Source organism: Canis lupus, chromosome X (genome assembly GCF_003254725.2).
Source record: "Canis lupus dingo isolate Sandy chromosome X, ASM325472v2, whole genome shotgun sequence".
NCBI classification, from domain to species: domain Eukaryota; kingdom Metazoa; phylum Chordata; class Mammalia; order Carnivora; family Canidae; genus Canis; species Canis lupus.
In genome coordinates, this window is record NC_064281.1 from 102,226,181 (window position 1) to 102,247,394 (window position 21,214).

General features: G+C 38.5%; 1 protein-coding gene across 12 annotated transcripts in view; it reads right to left on the reverse strand.

Annotated features, from left to right (window-relative positions):
• The window catches only part of ENOX2 (ecto-NOX disulfide-thiol exchanger 2), a 282,694-nt gene that overhangs the window by 15,476 nt on the left and 246,004 nt on the right, over positions 1 to 21,214 (reverse strand). For all 12 annotated transcript variants that reach the window (XR_003129470.3, XM_025431174.3, XM_049107620.1 and 9 more), the window contains 2 exons: positions 20,489 to 20,595; positions 11,406 to 11,520 (listed from right to left, as the gene is read on the reverse strand). Coding sequence is in view for 11 of the 12 variants with exons in the window: in XM_025431174.3 (XP_025286959.3) it covers positions 11,406 to 11,520; positions 20,489 to 20,595 (222 nt within the window). In the remaining variant the exon portion in view is untranslated. The remainder of the gene's footprint in view (positions 1 to 11,405; positions 11,521 to 20,488; positions 20,596 to 21,214) is intronic.

Consider the following 21,214-nt stretch of genomic DNA (forward strand, 5'->3'; position numbering starts at 1 on the left):
CATGCACCGGGAGCCCGACGTGGGAGTCGATCCAGGGTCTCCAGGATCACGCCCCGGGCCAAAGGCAGGCGCCAAACCACTGCGCCACCCGGGGATCCCGTCTTCTGGCAATTATATAATTGCCCCAACTTGGAAAATACTGCGAAGTTCTTTAGTAGATTAATGGATAAACAAACTGTAGTACATGCAGAAATGGAGTATTATTCAGTGCTAAAAAGAAATGAGTGATCAAGCCATGGAAAGACCTTGAGGAAATGTAAATGCATATCACTAACTGAAAAAAAAGCCAATTGAAAAGGCTACCTAACTGTATGATTCCAACTATATGACATTTTGGAAAAGGCAAAACAACAGAGTCAGTAAAAAGATTAAAGAAAAAACCATAAAGTTCAGGGTCTACTTCTGGGTTCTCTATTCTGTTCCATTGATCTATGTGTCTGTTTTTGTGCCAGTACCACACTGTCTTGATGACCACAGCTTTGTAGTACAACCTGAAATCTGGCATTGTGATGCCCCCAGATATGGTTTTCTTTTTTAAAATTCTCCTGGCTATTCAGGGTCTTTTCTGCTTCCACACAAATCTTAAAATAATTTGTTCTAACTCTCTGAAGAAAGTCCATGGTATTTTGATAGGGATTGCATTAAATGTGTAAATTGCCCTGGGTAACATTGACATTTTCACAATATTAATTCTGCCAATCCATGAGCATGGAATATTTTTCCATCTCTTTGTGTCTTCCTCAATTTCTTTCAGAAGTGTTCTATAGTTTTTAGGGTATAGATCCTTTACCTCTCTGGTTAGGTTTATTCCTAGGTATCTTATGCTTTTGGGTGCAGTTGTAAATGGGATTGACTCCTTAATTTCTCTTTCTTCAGTCTCATTGTTAGTGTATAGAAATGCCACTGATTTCTGGGCATTGATTTTGTATCCTGCCACGCTACCAAATTGCTGTATGAGTTCTAGCAATCTTGGGGTGGAGGCTTTTGGGTTTTCTATGTAGAGTATCATGTCATCGGCGAAGAGGGAGAGTTTGACTTCTTCTTTGCCAATGTGAATGCCTTTAATGTCTTTTTGTTGTCTGATTGCTGAGGCTAGGACTTCCAGTACCATGTTGAATAGCAGTGGTGAGAGTGGACATCCCTGTCTTGTTCCTGATCTTAGGGGAAAGGCTCCCAGTGCTTCTCCATTGAGAATGATATTTGCTGTGGGCCAAGATCTATAAAGAACTTATTAAACTCAACACCAAAGAAACAAACAATCCAATCATGAAATGGGCAAAAGTCATGAACAGAAATCTCACAGATGAAGACATAGACATGGCCAACATGCACATGAGAAAATGCTCTGCATCACTTGCCATCAGGGAAATACAAATCAAAACCACAATTAGATACCACCTCACACCAGTGAGAATGGGGAAAATTAACAAGGCAGGAAACCACAAATGTTGGACAGGATGTGGAGAAAAGGGAACCCTCTTACACTGTTGGTGGGAATGTGAACTGGTGCAGCCACTCTGGAAAACTGTGTGGAGGTTCCTCAAAGAGTTAAAAATAGACCTGCCCTATGACCCAGCAATTGCACTGTTGGGGATTTACCCCAAAGATACAGATGCAATGAAACGCCGGGACACTTGCACCCCGATGTTTATAGTAGGAATGTCCACAATAGCCAAACTGTGGAAGGAGCCTCGGTGTCCACTGAAAGATGGATTTTTTTTATTCCATTTTTTCTTTTAATGCTGTGATACTTAAATGTTAAATCAGCATTTTCATGTGATCGGAAGTATTTCAATTACATATGAGCATTCATTTTTTTTTTGCAAAAACTCAATATTAGGTAATAGTTATATACTAATACAGTAACATTCCTCTGCTGTACAAATTAAATCATTTAAAAGAAATGAGCATTCTAAGAATTATATACAAAAGAAACCTGTAAGCATTGCTGAAATGAAATGCAAGGTGTCACTGTTAGTTCTACTGGTTTAAAATACCTTCCAAAAAGTAAAATTAACAAATACTCTTCAACATATCCAGGTTTACAAGTCTCAAGAAAATCAAATGTCAAAAAATTCTAGAAAGCTGTGAAAAGCATATATACATTTTTCCTTAGGACCTTATTAAGCTTCACACCTTTGAGAAGTTGCTATCAATTTATTTGCACGTCAACTTTATCCACCCCAAAAGCTCATATCTTGGATACAGTTGCCCTCTGATTCCAAATACAGCTCTGCTCCATCTTCCTTTAGTGGTGGTGAGGAGATATGTGTGTGTGTGCGCGTGTTTGTGAGACAGAGGTATTTGGAAACTTTTTACTTCTTGTTCAATGTTGTAGTAAATCTAAGACTGCTCTAAAAAATTAATTTATTAATTTAAAAAATCCTAAGACACAGGAGGAAAATTAGCTTTATTTATGGTTATGGCACATTTTTCAAGGTCAACAAACACAAAAGCTATTATAAAATATTTAATAAGAGGATGTTCATTCAACAAACACTGAATACCTTCTTTGTACCAGGTTTATGATAATTGTAAAAAATGAAATTCCACTAATCTTTATGGTTTACAGTCCAAATTAATGGAAACATTTATAGTTTATTCCTTTTTTGATTCCTAACAAAGAATAAAGCCCCAAAAAGACATTAACAAAATGGATCAAAATTACAAACCTGTATATTAAATGTCTAAGAATGTTAAAAGGCACCCCCAAGATACAGAGGCAATGAAACGCCGGGACACCTGCACCCCGATGTTTATGGCAGCAATGTCCACAAGAGCCAAACTGTGGAAGGAGCTTCGGTGTCCATTGAAAGATGAATGGATAAAGAAGATGTGGTTAATGTATACAATGGAATATTATTCAGCCATTAAAAACGACAAATACCCACCATTTGCTTCGACATGGATGGAACTGGAGGGTATAATGCTGAGTGAAGTAAGTCAATCGGAGAAGGACAAACATTATATGGTCTCATTCATTTGGGGAATATAAATAATAATGAAAGGGAATAAAGGGGAAAGGAGAAGAAATGTGTGGGAAATATCAGAAAGGGAGACAGAACGTGGAAGACTCCTAACTCTGGGAAACGAACTAGGGGTGGTGGAAGGGGAGGAGGGCGGGGGGGTGGGGGTGACTGGGTGGCGGGCACTGAGGTGGGCACTTGACGGGATGAGCACTGGGTGTTATTCTGTATGTTGGAAAATTGAACACCAATAAAAAAATAAATTTATTATTATAAAAAAGGCAACTTTTCAAAGGTATGATTTTTTTCAGCTACTTATGGGGAGGGACTTTGGGTATAAGAAAGTAAAAGAAAGTAATGGAAATAAAATCTTCAAGATTATTAGCTGTAAGTGGTGGAAGAAGAGTTCTCTAAAGGGATTTCAAAGACAAGATTCATTCTCTACAAGAAATAGGAAGAAGTTGTGCTTTACAAAGATGAAGTATATAGAAGAAAACCCTATTCTGAGGGTTAAAACACTTCCTATTCCTAAAAGAAAGCTGCTTTGGGTGGAGTGGGGTGCAGGGCTTAATTCTGTGCTTTCGATCGGAGGGTTTTCCTGAAACAATCAGGTACCAATGTAGGCTGATGTAATCAGATTTTCTATCCAAATTAGTGAGTGGCAATCCTTCCTGTTACATGTTCTCTTGTTTTCTGTGGATGGCTATGCAATTATCCTGATGTGGCAGTTTGAACCTTATATTTTAGTTTTTAAAAGAAATTACAAAAAATTTTGGCATAACACATTCATTGTCTGTTTGGTTTTATTACAGATTTTAATTTTTTTCTGTAATCATACAGCTTTTGTGTCTTTGGAGAGAAAGCTGTTACACAGAGAGTTGGAATCCCAGAACTGTAAATACTATCTATCCTTGCCATCTCTCCCAGCAGCCAGAATACTTGTTGGACAGGTAGCGTTTCTCACAATCATAACACCAAAAGAAGATGCTAAAAGTGAAGATGACTGTATATAGGAAAGTGTATGGCAGAAGGGACATGTGCTATCTGCCAAACGGGAAGAAATATTTGATTTGCTTGTTGGGTCAGTACCAAGGATAGCATTTTGAGCTGGAGTTCTGCTGAGTAACACAGAGGTTCCTTTGTAAATTAAGTGACTGCTATAGAGAGACAGTTATTCATTCCTGCTTTGGTTTGCATGTTTGTCCTCTGGCAAGCCATGCAGCTCAATACTAAATAGTGATATTTCATCTTCCTCCTTTTGTTTCTTCTTGTGCTGCAGGCTAGTGATTATACTCATGCTTTATGAGTCATGTGGAGAAACGTGGAAAAGGGCAGTAATCTAGAAGAATGGTTGGAGGCATAGTCTCCAGTTTAAATGCGAAAATATTTTTCCTCTGAGCAAATGAGGAGGAGGGACTGCTTCTCTCCTGGGGGGAAAGGGCATGCTGATGAGCAGAGATAGATTCCTGAAACCAAGTGTGAACAGATAATAATCTCCCCAGTTTGGACCTGTCACTAAGCAAAAGAGAATGTGATCTTCTCTAATGCCACCAGGGCATCTAACTTAGGAAATCTATTTCCCACTCCCTGAAATGAGGGTTTTTGTCATTTTAATGAGGGTGCCAAGTCTTTACTTTCACAGACTTAATATTAATTGGGTCCATTTCTGAAGTTGGAGTTCTTTGTACATTGCCAGAACATTGAAAAGTTCAATATTACCTTTTAATAATATGTTTGAGTGGGTGAATCCATCAGTTCTGATACTAAAGAGTATACTGAATTTATTCATACCTTGCCATCATTAGTTCTCATTTGCTCCTTTTAGCCTATTTCCTATGTGGGAAAACCATTTCTCTTTATGAAGATGGCTCCTCAGATCTGAAAGCTGCCAATTCATCATGGCAATATGAAAATATGAAGGCAGCTATGAACTCTTCTTTTTAGGGGAGACACTCTGAGCAGAATTCCAGATATGTTTTACTATGACAAAAGATCTAAAAGGATTTTGTGTTATTAAATAATTAACACCTAAGTTTCTTTGGTAATACAAAGAAAACAAAAATTTTAATGGGATCAAATTTAGGGGGTTGGCCGTTGGCCACTATCACAAAGCTGCATTACAATGTCACCAAATTTTTGAAGGAAGATGTGTAACAAATGTTACCAAATTATAGAAGGGAAAATGTGCAACATTCCTCTCAAGGTTCCTAAAAAAAGTTTGAGCTGGAATGATTCACAAAGAAAAAAGCCAAAAGAACAAAGTTTAAAGAAAGAGGGGAGATGATCTGAGTGGTTGTAGGCCAATTCAGGCAAAATTTTAGGTGAATTCCCTCACCTCCCAAAGCCTTTCCTTAGCCTTACCTCTGCAGGTTATTACTCCAATGAGGCTTCTACCAGTATTGATGCAACAGAGACTTCACTGTTTCTCCTCTGAGATCTCTAAATTTGCCTCTCAAACACAATGTCTTAATTTGTCAGTGATTTCACTGCCCCTCATCACCCTGAGACATTGCTCTCTTTGTTTGCTGGGACCTTTAATCTCTTGGAATGGCCAACTTCACCCAGAGCATTAACTATTTTCTGGCTAAACAGATTCCACTGCAAATTCCTTAGTACCTTATATACTTTTACCCTCCTGAAAACCTTTGGCTAGTCTTACCATGCCAATTCCTAGCTCATGGTCACTCAACTCAACTTTGCACCTTATCCTGGGCTGAAGAGGACTCTTATAAGAAGTTGCTGAGCTGGGCAGTCCTGGTCAATACAGACTCATGTTGTTCCTTGCTCACGGGTCTCTTATTTCTCACTGAATTCTTCCTTCCATCCTACCTAGGGTATTTATTCCAGGTCTGTTCCTGTTTCCTCATGGTCTCATTTCCAGAGCATTTCCCTAATCAACAGTTGACCAATCTCTTGCTATATGGAGCAGCATGGGATCCATATATCCCTTTAGCTTCACCTCTCTTGTCTCAGAGGAAGAGGGTTCTCCCCTCTCTAAAGAAAACTCCATCTGAGTTTGGATCACTTCCTATTCTTTTCTAGGATTCCACTTCCATAATTACCCATAAGTACTATTTCACTCTCAAGCATCTTCAACCTCACTCTCTCCATGGCCCTTCCCTTCTATTGAACAATAAACAACAACTTAACTTTAAATTTGTTACCAATTCTAGTTGCCATTTATAATGCTTGCATTTGCTTTTGGTCAGTATCCAACTTTTTGACTTGTCTTTGTCCACTTTCTCTCCTTAAAGTCATATGTTCTAGCCCCTACCTCTATCACCCTACCAAAATAGTTCTTGCTCAATGTTGTCTTTGATTCCTTTCCTCTTTGTAATATCTGATAATATTGATTATTCCTACTTCTATAAATTCTTGTGGGCTCAATAATCTGATGCTTTTCCAGTTTTCTTCTAGCCTCTTAGGATTTTTTTTTCTTAAAAAAATTATCTACCTACCTACCTACCTACCTATCATCTATCTAAGTAGGGGCTAGGGGGTAGGCAGAGAATTCTCAAGCAGACTCCCTGCTGAGCACAGAGCCTGACATGGGACTCAATCCCAGGACCCTGAGATCATGACTTGAGCCAAAATCAAGAGTTGGATGCTTAACTGACTGAGCCACCCAGGTGCCCTTAGACTGCTCTTTTCCTAACTGCTCTGCAAACTCCTCTTTCTTTCCTTCTCCCTTGATGTGGGCAGCTACCAAAGCTCTGTATTTAGTCTTTTGCTTTTCTCTCTCTCACTTGTCTTTGACAGTCATTTATTCATTCATATTCTCCTTCTACTTTCTTCACCATGGTTTCAATATAAACCCTTTATATTTATTTCCTAACTACCTACTGTCTGAAACTGATCTCATATTCCACAAATCAGTCCCAGGCACCAGTCCATTTTAGTCAGTGCTACTAGTATGGGTTTAATTTGTAACCACCTGCCAAAAAAAAACCTTTATGTTGAAGCCCTTAGAATGTGACCTTATTTGGAAATAGGGTCTTTACAGAGGTAATCAAGTTAAAAGGAGGTCAGTAGGGTGGTCATTAGTCATACCATATGACTGATATACTTATAGAAAGGAGAAATTTGGATGCAGAGACATGCAAATAGAGAGAATGCCATGTAAACATGAAGACATTGATTGGGGTGATGTAACTATAAGCCAAGAAGTCTCAAAGATTGTCAACAAACCATCAGGAGCTAGGATACAGGCATGGAACAGATTCTCCCTTACAGTCTTCAAGAGGAACCTACCCTGATGACACTTAATCTCAGACTTCTGGCCTCCAGAACCGTGGGGCAACAAATTTCTGTTGTTTAAGCCACTCAGTTTGTGATACTTTGTTGCAGTAACCCTAGCGAACTAATATGACCACTGACCCTCCAATCACCCAGACTAGAAAACCTAGCCTCATCTCAAATCCTTGCTTTTTTCTTCATCATCTGTATCTAATCTGGCACCAAAGACTTTAGTTATTCTTCTGAAATGACTCCTAGCATCTTTAATCTCATGTTTTCTGTTACATCCTTTTACCATTTTGTCTTAGTTCCTGTTACCTTCACTCTAGTCCTGGGGTTCATCATTTCATATTTAAATTCCTATAAAAGTCTCTGGTAGATCTTTATTCAAAATTATTCCCCAAAAATATAATTCATGTTGCTTTTATCATACTAGCACCATGATTGAGACATGTTTGTAGGGCCATATTGTCTATTATGCTAAATATAACCATGGCATTCATGATTCCCCATAATCTGGACCCACCGTGTCCACTCAATCTTTTATCCCCCATTCCCATCATCCTTGTTTCCTTCTCTGAGCCCTATTCCTTTTCCTCTCCACATCAAGATACTTTCTTACTCTCCTTTTTCTCATCCAAACCTATTCATCTTTGAAGGTCCTGATCAATTTTCACTGACTGCAACTACTCTGGCCACACTAATATCTCTTGGCCTTGCTGCATTCTAATGCAGTAAATTCTTACCACTTAGTGCCAAGTGGTATTTCTTATATTTTATGTAAATTTACATACATTTCACCTCTATTGCCATCAGCTTATAGGATGCAGTCCTCGTTAATTAACTGATCAAACTGTTTAATAACACAGGGAATAATGAGAGGTGGGGGGGAGGGAAGGAATGAGATTGAAAACCAAGAGTAGTGAAAACTTTGGCTAGAACAATAAAGGAGAATGATCTCAGTCAGTATTTTCCAAATGTGTTCCCTGAACCACCAGCATTTAAATCGTTTAGGATGTCTGATAAAACGCAAACACCTGAACTTCATTATGGACCTACTTAATCAAACCTTGCGACCCATAAATCTGATTTTTTAAAGGTAGCCCAATGATGCTTATATACACCAAATCTGAGAACCATTAGTTTAAGTGGAGAAGGCAGACAATAGATGCTGAAAAGGAACAGCTGTTCTTAGGTTTACTGGGCACATGTACTTTTTATCATGGCTAGCAATAGAATGAAATAGTTTTGCACTATCATGGTTTGCTTTGATGTGATTCCCCCTCTTCAACACATTGCTTTGAGCACAGCAGTCCTTTCTTCTATGGCAAGCAAGAAGGTTTCCAGTACTGCATCACAAATATGGGCTGGGTAATACAGAGTCCCTTGAAGAATAAAAATTTTGTGGCACTCCAAGGAAAGGTTAACCAAGACTGCTCAGCTAGATTTGACTCTTACTTTCTCTGGGAGTAAAATTTAACCAGACACATGCTCTAGGCTCCTGGAATTCAAGTTTGGTAGCATGGAGAGAGAAAAAACAACTCTGAGATCTAGTGCTTACGCTTTTAATTGGAACCAAGTGAAACTAAAAGATTTAGCTGATTTAGATAAAACCTGAGGACCCACTTACTGGCTCACATTGAGCAGGATTTCTGCAGTTGACTACTACAGAAGCAAGATAACAAAATTAGATACGATCGAGGGGAAGAAGAATGCACAAAAGTCCTTGAATGAAAATGAATTGAAACCTTCTGGGAGAAAAGCTATTTGGTAAGCTCCATTAAGTCTATTGTAGATAGCTTTATTTGACAAAGCAGCATCCTGGCATGTGGAACAGGAAAGAAAACAGCTATAAGATGATCTGTCAGGGAGTTTCTAGTCTCTAAATGAATAAGATTCTGTGCAGTAGCCAATACAGCTTTTAACTCAAAAGAGATACAGAAGCAAAATGCAATTATATAACACTAGTAAGTGCATTTAATCTGAATCTCCCATACACACCCCCTCCCCCAATAACTCCTCAAATTCAGCAATTTATCAAGCAAATATTCAAACTTACGGTTACATTCATTTCAGGATAACACTGAATTAACACCGTAAACAATACTGTAGATACTGAGATGGAGATAATTCTATAAGTCAAAGATTAGTCAGCTATAAAACATGTTGGCTAAGCACTTAAGTAATTTGAATAGCTCAATTATTAAGAAATTCTTTTTTTAGCTGTTAAGATTATTGTATGCATTTGTAGTAATTAGTTCACTGTTCTGAAAATGCTAACTATCTACTGATTACAAAGTATTTATTCAATATATATGGAGGTTTAGATATTTAGGGATCTAACGTATGGCAGAAATACAGTAAATACAGATATAACAGCTACAAATGTCTTTTTAAAAGTCTAATTTGGAGGGATCCCTGGGTGGCGCAGCGGTTTGGCGCCTGCCTTTGGCCCAGGGCGCGATCCTGGAGACCCGGGATCGAATCCCACGTCAGGGTCCCGGTGCATGGAGCCTGCTTCTCCCTCTGCCTATGTCTCTGCCCCTCTCTCTCTCTCTCTGTATGACTATCATAAATAAAAAAAATAAAAAAAAAAAAGAAATTAAAAGTCTAATTTGGGATGCCTGGGTGGCTCAGCAGTTGAGCGTCTGCCTTTGGCTCAGGGCATCATCCCAGAGTCCTGGGATTGAGTCCCGCATCGGGCTTCCTGCATAGAGCCTGCTTCTCCCTCTGCCTATGTCTCTGCCTCTCTCTCTCTCTGTGTCTCTCATGAATGAATAAATAAAATATTTTTTTAAAAAGTCTAAAAAAATAAATTAAAAAAGTCTAATCTGGTGGCTTTCTTTCCTTAAGAGTTTCTGTTCATGGAATGAAGATTCTAGGACCACTCAAGTGGCTATAGAACTGCTGACTTCAATATGCAAGTACTGGAACCAAGAAATTCTGATTTGCATTATAATCAATTGGATCTCTGTCTCTCTCTCACACACACACATACACACACACAGAGTAGGGACAGTTTGTTACGATATCTCCAATGTTTAGCACAGTGCTTGGCATGCAATAGTTATTAAGTGAACGAATGAATTCATTTAGCCATCCCAACATTCATGTTAAATGGTTGTATAATGTACTTCCTACAAGGGTGGAACCTGAGCTCAATGAGACAGAAGTCCTTCCTGAGTCAAGAGGAACACAGTTGGGACTAGAATTCAGGTGCTCTAACTTTAGGTCCCATGCTCTGTCCATGGTACCTTACTGACTCCTAAGACTACTTGGAATGGCTTACCTGAAAACACTAGTCTTTTGTGTGATGTTTTAATCTCCCTTCTGGTAATTCTCTCCTTGATTTGTTATGAAATTGAAGGGTGGTATAGTGTCACACTGTTCAACAGGTTTGTATTATGAGTTCACTGGGGACCCACGTAGTGGCCTGTCTCATAGTGAGGTCCTGACTATACTAAGTATGAGCAAAACCCTTTACCCAGACATCTGTCTGTAGACTGCTGTTTGGTTCCTAATAAACCCCTAAGTAACCATGATAAAAGGCAGCAGATAGGTAGATTGTCACATATAGATATTTTCCCTTAGTTGGTAGAGTCTTTTTTAATTTTGTGATTCTTTAAAGAAAAATATTTAATTTGTATGAAGATAAATTTATTAAAAGTATCTTTTATGATTTCTATCTTTGGAGACCTTCATCCCAAATTATATAACCAACTCCTACATTTTCCAGAATTTCTTTTGCTATGTTTCTTTCTTTTTTTTTTTTTTTTACATTTGAATCTTAAATCCATCTGTTACTAATTTTGGTATAAGGTATACGTGATATAGGGAATCTACTTTTTAAGATGTTTGGCTATCTATTTATGTGTAAGCTCTCTTATGATTCTTACTATAGAACATATTATTAATAAATCCAAATCAAATATAGGACAATGCTACCTAAATGTCTAGCCCTCCTAAGAGAAGAAAGTCCAATTTTAATTCAGTACTGTGATGGAAGATGGGAGTGAATAAGAAGATCCTATAGCCACAGGGTTGATATTCAGCCACTGTGTCCTTATATGGCTTTACCAGTTGTTTCTAGCTGGTTCCAGACTGATGGTTTTGTGTCCATACCTTACTGGATGTTAGAAGTTTTAAAATATCATACCTGCAAGTACATGTTAGTTAAATCAAACAAAGCAGAATTAACTTTACCTGATTCTTCTGTTTCTTTTGTTTCTGTGGTTTCTTCTATTTCGTCATCAGACATCTCCATTTCTTCTTCTCGTCTGATTCCCATTAATTCATCATTATGTATGTTGCGAATTTCCTAAGGTTAAAAGTTATGCTTTGTAGGTGGGAAAGGTTAGAAAACATTGAATAAATGAACAGAGTTAAGGATAAGATGGAGCAGGGTTTTTTGACATGTGATAAAACTTCAGAGTACTCTTAAGGCAAGGGAAAAGGGGCACATTGGGGCTGAGACTGTCTTGAAAGACAAAGCAGACTTTGTACATTCTGTCTTCCATAAGGCATTCTTTCCATATCCAAAGCTCTGGCAGTTGATGATTCTCATATCCTTCCTATGTTAGAAAGTACTGCTGGTCATGAAAGGCCTCTTACCTATAACATGGATTTCTGGACTTTCCTTGAAGGATTCTGCCATTTTCACTTTCCCATGTCAAATCCTTTGAGTTTGCATCTTTCCATCCTTTTTCCTCTCCACTTACAGATTTACTCAACAGAACTGCTTATTTTTTTTTAAAAAAAGATTTTTATTTATTTATTCATGAGAGATACAGAGAAAGAGGCAGAGACACAGGCAGAGAGAGAATCAGAGAGAGAGAAGCAGGCTCCATGCAGGGAGCCTGATGTGGGACTCAATCCTGGGTCTCCAGGATCATACCTTGGGCCAAAGGCAGGTGCCAAACCGCTGAGCCACCCAGGCATCCCTCTCAACAGAACTGTTAATCTAACTTTTGCAGGTTTAGAAGTTATAGCAAAAATGAGCTGTCAGGAGTGAAGAACTTCTATCCCTTCTACGGATAGTAACTATACTCTGAACAAAACACAAAATCAAACCAAGCCAAACTCCTAACTACTTGATGTCACTGGAGAATGAACAAAAGCAAGTATATCCTAAAGAGTTGCTGACATCTGGAAGAAGGATATGGGTCTCTCAGTTTTTTTCAGGGCCTTTTAGTTTGACACCAGACCACAGTTAGCAGCTCACAGGGTGTCTATATTTTTAATAGAAAACACTATCTTTATATCCTAAATAAATAAAGGAGAAAGCCACAGAAAATTGAGGAGGGGATCCCAGAAGGGAGACAGCCAAAGAGAGCGATATATCCAAATTCTGTGTATAATATCTGCTCAAACTTCTGCATGACCCTTGAACCATGGAAGCACATGATAGATTCCAAACAACACAGCTAAGTCTAAAAGAACTGAGATTTGAGCTGCCATCTAAGAGAGAAAATTTCCAGCTTAAATTCAGTTAAGTAAATTGACTGTTAAAAGAAACAAAGTCAGCCTTCTTTGGAAGAACATAACAGAATGAACATAACAGGATATAACTAGAACCTTAAAAGCAAAATATTCAAAAAGTGCAGGCAAAGTCCCAAATTACTTGGCATAAAAAGAACTAGGATGAGATGATCTGTCTTCAAGAGAAAAGAAAATCATCAGAGATCAAACATAAAATGAACCAGATATGAAAGTTAGCAGATAAGGAGTTAAAGCAACTATTATAACTATTTCAATGATAGACAGGAAATACATTCATAATGAATGAAAAGAGAAACAGAAACTTTAGAAAAGAACCAGCTGGAAATTCTAAAACTGAAAAATATAATTTCCAAAATAAAAGTTCCGGATGAGCCTAACTTTACAATAGAGATAGCAGAGATAGATATCTCTATGTAAAGATAACTTTACATAGAGAGAACTTAAAGAGAGAACAATACAGATTTATCCAATCTGAAGAACAGAGAAAAACTAACTGGAATCACAGAGAGAAGAGATTAAATGACTCAGAATACTTGAAGAAAAAGTAGTTTAAGATGTCTCAAATTTGATGAAAGACATTAATTTATATATTCAAAGAGCTCAGTGAACCCCAAGCAGGAGATGTGTGAAAAAGGTGTATCTAAGAACACTATAGTCAGCTGAAAACCAGAACATAAAGAGAAACTGTTTAACTCTTTAGTTAGGTAAACTCATTGTGATAATCATTTCACAGTCCATGTAGGTCAAATCATAATGCTGTACACCTTAAATATATACAGTACTGTATGTCGGTTATACTCAGTTAAACTGGACAAATAGAGAAACTCTTAAAAGCAACAAGAAAAACACAGCACATTATATACAAAGAGACAATTTGAATACTTTGATATCTTTTGGAAACAATATAGGCCAGAAGTCAGGGGAACAATATCTTTAAAGTACAGGAAGAGATAAAAGTACCTGTTTATTCAGAATTCTATATGCAGGGAAAAATTCTTTCAAGAAGGAAAATGAATTAAATCTATTTTCAGACAAATGTAAATGCAAGAATTTGTCGTCCAAAAATTTGCACTATAAGAAATGCAGAAGGAAGTTCTTCAGGCTAGATGGAAGAGCTACCAGAGTAAACACAGATCTTCACGAAGGCAGGAAGAACTTTGGAAATGATGGAGATCACACTGGAAAAGCCACTTTAAAAAAAGTTGGCATGAAAACTGTGCATTTTGGAGCAGCTTACAATCATTTAGAGGCCACTTAATGTCTGTCAGAGACTTCTCAGCATTGAGCTGAGAATTACTTGCCTATCTTAGCCCCAATTGGGCCGTAATACAGGAAATATCCAAAGCTGTCTGGTGAAAATTGCCTCCATTTAGGGGGATTATAAATATTTCAAATGGGTTTCTTAATAATTAATGCTATATTTAATCACAATCTCAACTAATATCTTCCTTTCTTATGCCATTTACTGGGGAAAATAATAATAATTTCCATGTCAAGATAAATTTTCGCCAGATAAATAAAAGTCCGTTTTGAAAATGCAAGCTACTCAATATTATCACCAGTAGTTAAGACGTAATAGAAAAATAGGAGTAATAGAAAATAGAAGTACCAACATAGCATCTCTTATGCAGGGGCATTACTTAGAAGAAAACAGTGACTTGCTTGAGAAAAATGAAGTTTAAAGGGCTGTGTCAAGAGAGAGATTTGCTATGTCTTATTCAAACTTGTTGCACAGAGAAGAAAAGAATTGCTCATTTCTAAGAATTCATTCTGTCTCAGGAGTCTGGGTTTCAGTTATCATCAAAGAACAGTTTCTGGCAAGGTGATTATAATGAGGTTTGACACTGGCAAATTCAAATATTGTACAACTTGCAGAATCAGGAAAAGTTGTGGTTGTCCTAGTCACCTAACGAAAATGTAGCCTGTCAGAGGGTGTAAGCAGAGACCAACTTTCAATTCACAAACATGTCATCGGACTCTGGGAAAGTTATTGTGTTTCTCAGAAGAGTAAATTGTGTTCCTTCCAGGGAAATGTCCGAGGGCAAGAAGATCTGAGAGCTAAGACATGCCCTGTAGCTGCTCAGCACCCACAAAACATCTTTCTGCTTCCAGCTGGGCAAGAAAGAATAATCTCTTCTGAGAAGTACAAAAAGTTCAATAACTGAGCGATATAGCTTATCTAGAGGTCTTTCACATCTTCAAAAAATCTCCAGAAATAGAAGGACCTATGGGTAAAATTTACCTCAATGCCTGAAAGTACTTCAGGAACCAGAGTTACTAGTTCCTTTAGTAGATAATGAAATGAGGGTAGAAAAACTAAGAGGACCCTTGTTCTCTGTTGTTTAGATAGGCATGCAAATTGGCAGAGGTTAGAGCTTTCTAACCATCAGGGAATCCGCTTTAGCTACAAAGAAACTAAGCCCTGTATTATTACTCTCCTATAAATATTCCATACAAAGCCACATGAAGGAGATAAAGGCAAAGAGAATATCACAGGTTAAAGGGCACCATATGAAAGTAAATTTAGTAAATGTATGTCTAAGTTAAAGCAAGTAAGTTTAAAATTTTTTAAAAAAATTTATTCATTCATGGGCAGCCCCGGTGGCGCAGCGGTTTAGCGCCGCCTGCAGCCCAGGGCGTGATCCTGGAGACCCTGGATGGAGTCCCACGTCAGGCTGCTGTATGATGCTGTATGATGCCTGCTTCTCCCTCTGCCTGTGTCTCTGCCTCTCTCTCTCTCTCTCTCTCTGTCTCTATGAATAAATAAATAAAAATATTAAAAAAATAAAAAAATATTCATTCATGAGAGATGCAGAGAGAGAAAGAGGCAGAGACACAGGCAGAGGGAGAAGCAGGCTCCATGCAGGGAGCCGGATGTGGGACTCGATTCCGGGTCTCCAGGATCACACCCTGGGCTGAAGGCGGTGCTAGACCGTTGAGCCACCCGGGTGGGCTCCCCCCAAGTAAGTTTTTAATTCTTTGAAAGCCTTACCTTTATTTTTTTTTTATTTTTTTTTATTTATGATAGTCACAGAGAGAGAGAGAGAGGCAGAGACATAGGCAGAGGGAGAAGCAGGCTCCATGCACCGGGAGCCCGACGTGGGATTCGATCCCGGGTCTCCAGGATCGCGCCCTGGGCCAAAGGCAGGCGCTAAACCGCTGCGCCACCCAGGGATCCCGAAAGCCTTACCTTTAAAGCACTTGATATCCAATATACCTTTTTTCTGTCTTTCTGGTTGGGTCAAGAAAGCTCTACTTTGGTAAGCAAATTCTAACAAATACCTTCAGAGTGAAGCACTAAAAGGTAGCATTTACCCAGGGAAGGCACTCTACCTAGCCAGGGTGTAGTGCAGGTAGGAGAAGGCACTCTACCTAGCCAGGGTGTAGTGCAGGTAGGAGAAGGACTCTGAGTCACTCAAGTGCAGGCAGCAAGAGAAGTGGCTGGTTCCCAGATTTGCCTCCTTTCCCATCCTGACACCTGGATCTGGTGCTGAAGCCCAAAGAGTGGCAATGACATGCCAAAACATTTTCCAGAAGTTTTCATTTGTAAATCTCTACCTGAAATTGACTGGGATGTGTCAATGAGAGACACTATACTGAAAAAGGAAAGCTAGCACTCCTAAAGCATCTATACCATTCTCTTGCCCACAGTGGACCTCTGATATTTTTCATTTAAACAGCAAGCTGTTAGTGATTTTAAAAAACACATTATAATGGCTTCGAGTCTGTTTTAATGGTAACTTTTCCTGATGCTTAGAAATTTGCACACTGCTCCACAATGGAGGAGAAAGCTCTTTTACACAGAATCAAACTGAAACCCAAGACAGAGGAAAATGCACAGAAAGAATCACCTCTGTACCAGCTGACATTTTAAATTTATCAGAAAGTAAGCAAATCATGATCATTGCACATTAAGTATCTAACTCTGTAGTTTCACGAAAAGTTATGTGAACTTAAATTCATCTTACTCATGTGTTATGATAGGAACATGGTTATCAGTAAAGCAAAGTTCCTTATTAATTGTGTAACAAAACTGTACTTACCTAGGCTTTCAACATTAACAGGATACTTGGTGAGGAAGGGGTCAGTTGAAGGAATGGAAAGGAACAGATAGCATCTACACTTACATAGAAATTTGAATCTGAGATATCATTCAGTATAATGAAGCAAAGCACAAACACAAGTTCTTAATGCCTGTTGTATGATACATATGGAAATAAAAATTAGGTTGATCCAAATTGTGTTAGTAGGTGTCCTGATGGCTGAAAGCTAATAGCTAGTATTAGTACACATGGGTTCTAAAATAGGGTATGTGGATGACTTGAACATCTAGTTGCAAACAGTTCTTCAGAGTTTGGAATGGTAGGCTTGGAAATCTAGAGAGAAAGTTATTTTAGCAATCACAGTATCTCCTTTTACAAGAATGCTAGCAATTATCAAGTCCCTTTCCCTCTGGCCCAGTGGTATAAAATCTTATACTGGGGAGGTTGCAAGGGGGTCTGTTCTAGTGCCTACTGCTATGGCTCTAGTTTCTATATATCAACTAAGGTTTAGCTTCTAATCTAGGCCAGCTTTTCGGTGAGAGAAACATGCAGGTTTTAAACAGTTCTATAGAAAAAGAGTTCATACAATACACAGAGATGTCAGTAAAGTCACTATAAACACGAATTTTTAGTAAAGAGGGACTAGCTTTCTCTTATTACCCTTTTTGATTGTATCAGCAGGAGCCCCACACACATATAAATAAGGAACATAAACCAATGAAAGACCCATTAGCAAACTAGTATGCCGAGCATATGCTACCAAGGTGAATGCCTGACTCCCTGAATGTGGGGACTTTTTCTTCTTGCTCCATAACCCTGCTCTCATCAGAGTAAGACACTATTGGCTGCTGGTAGGATGACAGTAAGACAAGGAGCAGGTAGTCTGTGACATGAGGAGATTACCAGCTAGGTTATTCTCAAAGGCAAATGGCAAAAAAGGCTCAACATCAGAAACCTTCATCTTGATGAAACCTCTGACCTAGGGGTTGTAGCTGTCATCCACAGGCCAAGAAAAAGCTGGTCTAGTTGATTTAAGTCACTGAGATACTCTGGTTCTCAGTGGGATGTTCAGAGACAGCCCCAATTTAAGAGGATGGTTGTTGCTTGCTACAGAGTTTCCTATTATTGAGTTAAAGTATGCAGAGGTTAAAAAAAGCCTGATTTAAAGAGGTATCCATGTAAAGTAGAAGAGGTCTTTTTAAGGTTTAGGAAATGCCATGTCAGAGGAAGGTCATTAGCTATATTCCACTTTCAGTAGTTTTACTTATCAAGACTGAGGTATTCAGGGTAGGACTTAATTTAGTCCAATCTGACAGGCAGGAAGCATTTTTCTGCATTCTCCCAGTCTACAAAATAAATCATGAAACATGTAGCTCTTGGCAAGTCATGCTAGCCATATCCTTTATCCTCATCACTCTGCCAAGGAAGCTCTGCTATATTAGGTGATAGGGTGGATAGCTCTCATTCTCTACAGGCCCATTGAAATGTCCAGTTTACTGACTATCTTTACTGAGAAGGTAATTAAACTCAAGTATATACCCACCAGATAGGTAGGCTTGATAGAACTATAGTTCTTATAGAGAGCCTTGATAAATAATATTCATGGAAATATTTTACTGCAAAGTCATTTATAGAAGGGTTGTAGTCTGGGCAAGTCAGTGCTCAAATCAGAGACTCCCTTCCTCCTATGAAAAGACATTATTATACTGGCAGGGCTTTCCTCAATGGCTCTGGCAGTTGAGGCAGCTTCTTCCAACCCTGAGTATGGATACATGTGTACATGTATTGAAAAAAAAAGTAGAGACTTAATACTGCTTTTCTATAATTATAAGACATAATGAGCATTTTTTCTCAACCTTTAATTTTCTGAACTGTTCAAACTAAGGAGTTTGGATATTTTTAATTTTTATATTAAGCTCCACTCCCCTCCCCCCCACCTTGATCACTTTCTTTACCTTTCTAGCTCCCTGAGGGCAAAGACCATCTCGTCCTGCATTGCCTGTCATAATGCCTCAGACAGAGAATGTACTTTTTGTTAATGTTTGAATTGAACTATGGAATTTTGTTTATTGAGCCTCAACAAAGTTGGGTATCCCTAGGATTCTAAAATAATTTTGTGCTACTGTAAGACAATAGCTCCCTGTTTTGTTCCTAATTTTCTTTTTAAAAATAATTTAAGACATTACTAGCTTTGTATGACTCTACTTATCCATTGGGCTGATGTCCTCAGGGAGCTCTCACTGATTCCCAGATTCCTTTGCTGAGCCAGAACTGATGGCTCAGAAACTATCAGTTTATGAACATGGTTTGGCTTATTTTCCTCTAAATGCTCTTCACAGTTTTCAAATTGTTGCCACACAAACTATGCCATGTATTCTCATGAAGGAAGGAAAGAATAGATGGCTATCTTCATTTTATAGGTTAGGAAGTTGAGGTCCACAAAGATTACATGACTCACTCAAGAGCACGAGGCTCTTGTTTATATCAGTGCTCCAAAAAGAATTTCTAGTCTTGAACTGACCACTTACTAGCTGTGTAAACATTTCTGCATCTCAATTTCTTCACATGTAAAACATGGCTATCATGCCTACTTATTATCCCTTATGGAGTTGTGAATGGTAAACTGAAATATTATTTGCCATTTAGATAGCATTTATATTTTTTCAAACTCTACACATCTCTTATCTCATTTAATCACACAAGATTGGTTTCATTATTATCACCAATTTATAGGTGAAAGAGCAGAGACCAAGAATGGTTGACTAACTTGGTTGAAATCACAGGGCTGCAATGTGTCAGAGCTAAGATTTGGATTCTCTGACTCCAGATTCAGCATTCTTTCCACTATACCACATCTCCTGGGAGGCTCACATAGGTGAGGCAACCAATGTGAAAGTGCTTTATGAGATGTAAATGCCTTACAAATGCTATTAAACATTAAGGAATATGACAGCCTGCACTCCTAGAAATAAAGGGACTGCTACCACACTAGCAAAGAGGACCCAGAAACAAAGTTGAAAAAGTTGCTGCATGCACAGACCAAAGGTGTCAGGGGCTGGGTAAGGAAGTTGCTCACAGGAACAGAAGAACTTGAAGTATATGCCATTCCAAAGGCAGATCCACAAAAACAAACCTCCCATCTTGGTTTTTAATCTTGGACTCAGGATAGCAGCCTAATCACATCAGACATATTCTATGCTAAAAGTCACCTGAGCACAAGCACAGAGCTGTGTGTCAACCTTAATTTGAAATCAGAGTCCTCTGTTACCTTTAAAGCTGCCACCTATAATGATGGCTGAGTGGATTTGATAAAAGAGGCTCAGAAATTTCAATGCTCCAATGTAACACCAGGCAGCTTCCAGCCTCAACTGTCAAGATGCTCTAATAAATGTAAGACAGCCCTAATATTACTAACACTAGACACATGGGTCAGTAATTATTGTTGTACCCAAGACTAGCTAGCTTAGAGAAGTAAACTTACAATTTCACAGCTGCAATTTCACTACTAAGTTTTTCATCCAGCAGAATGCATTCAAGACAACACGTGCACATTTATTACCCTTTCGGCAGCACATGGTCTGGTCACAGTGACAGGCTAGAGAACACATTGTAGTGTTTCATTAGAGCCTTGTTGTGATCATGGGAGCTTAGCACTGTTTAATTCTCACTAAACTCCAAATTAATAACTTGTTTAAAGAAAGAAACTGTCTCCCTGAGGGGCTACCAGAGTAAAAAGTTACCAACCTCAGCTTGTTTGCACCAAACGCTGATGTTTTTACGCTGGGCTTTTGTGAAATGGTCCCATGCCTTTTGTTTGGAGGCAGAATGGTACACAGCTACTATCTGCTCAACTGTGGCATCAGATCAGCAGTTGAATCAGGTTGAGGTATCATCCAGGGATGGCAAAAGAGAGGAGAAAAGAAATAAGGGAAGCATCAGGCTTGTTTTATCTTCTCAGGACACCACTAGGCTATGGTTGTGTTCAGAAAAGGTTACATGTGTTGGAGAACCATGATCTTAAAGAAAACTCAAAGGCAGAGATATCCATACACAGAATAAAGGAAACTCCAGAAGGTTTGGGGTTAAATGGTGACTAAAGTTTTAATACTGAAAGTCTGTATGTATTCAGGCAGGTGAGGTAAGAGTTGTAGTGAATGTGATTTAGTACTAATGACCCAGCACAGCATGGCAGCGAGCAGCTAGCTGTACCAGCTCCTTTGGACCACGGGCTTCTTTCATAAACTAGCCTTCCAAAATGAGCCTGCATGCTTCACTTCAACAGAATCCACCCTTTTGTTTTTCTGAGGTATATTTAACCAGAATCATCAAATCAGAACCTAAGATGAAGGGAATCTATTTTAAGTCTACATAGATAGGCTCGTTGACCAGAGAAATAGAAGTTTTGTGGAAGAATACTGTAAGTGCAGTCCTAAAGAGTATTTTTCATAGTCTCTTAAGATGTCAAACAGA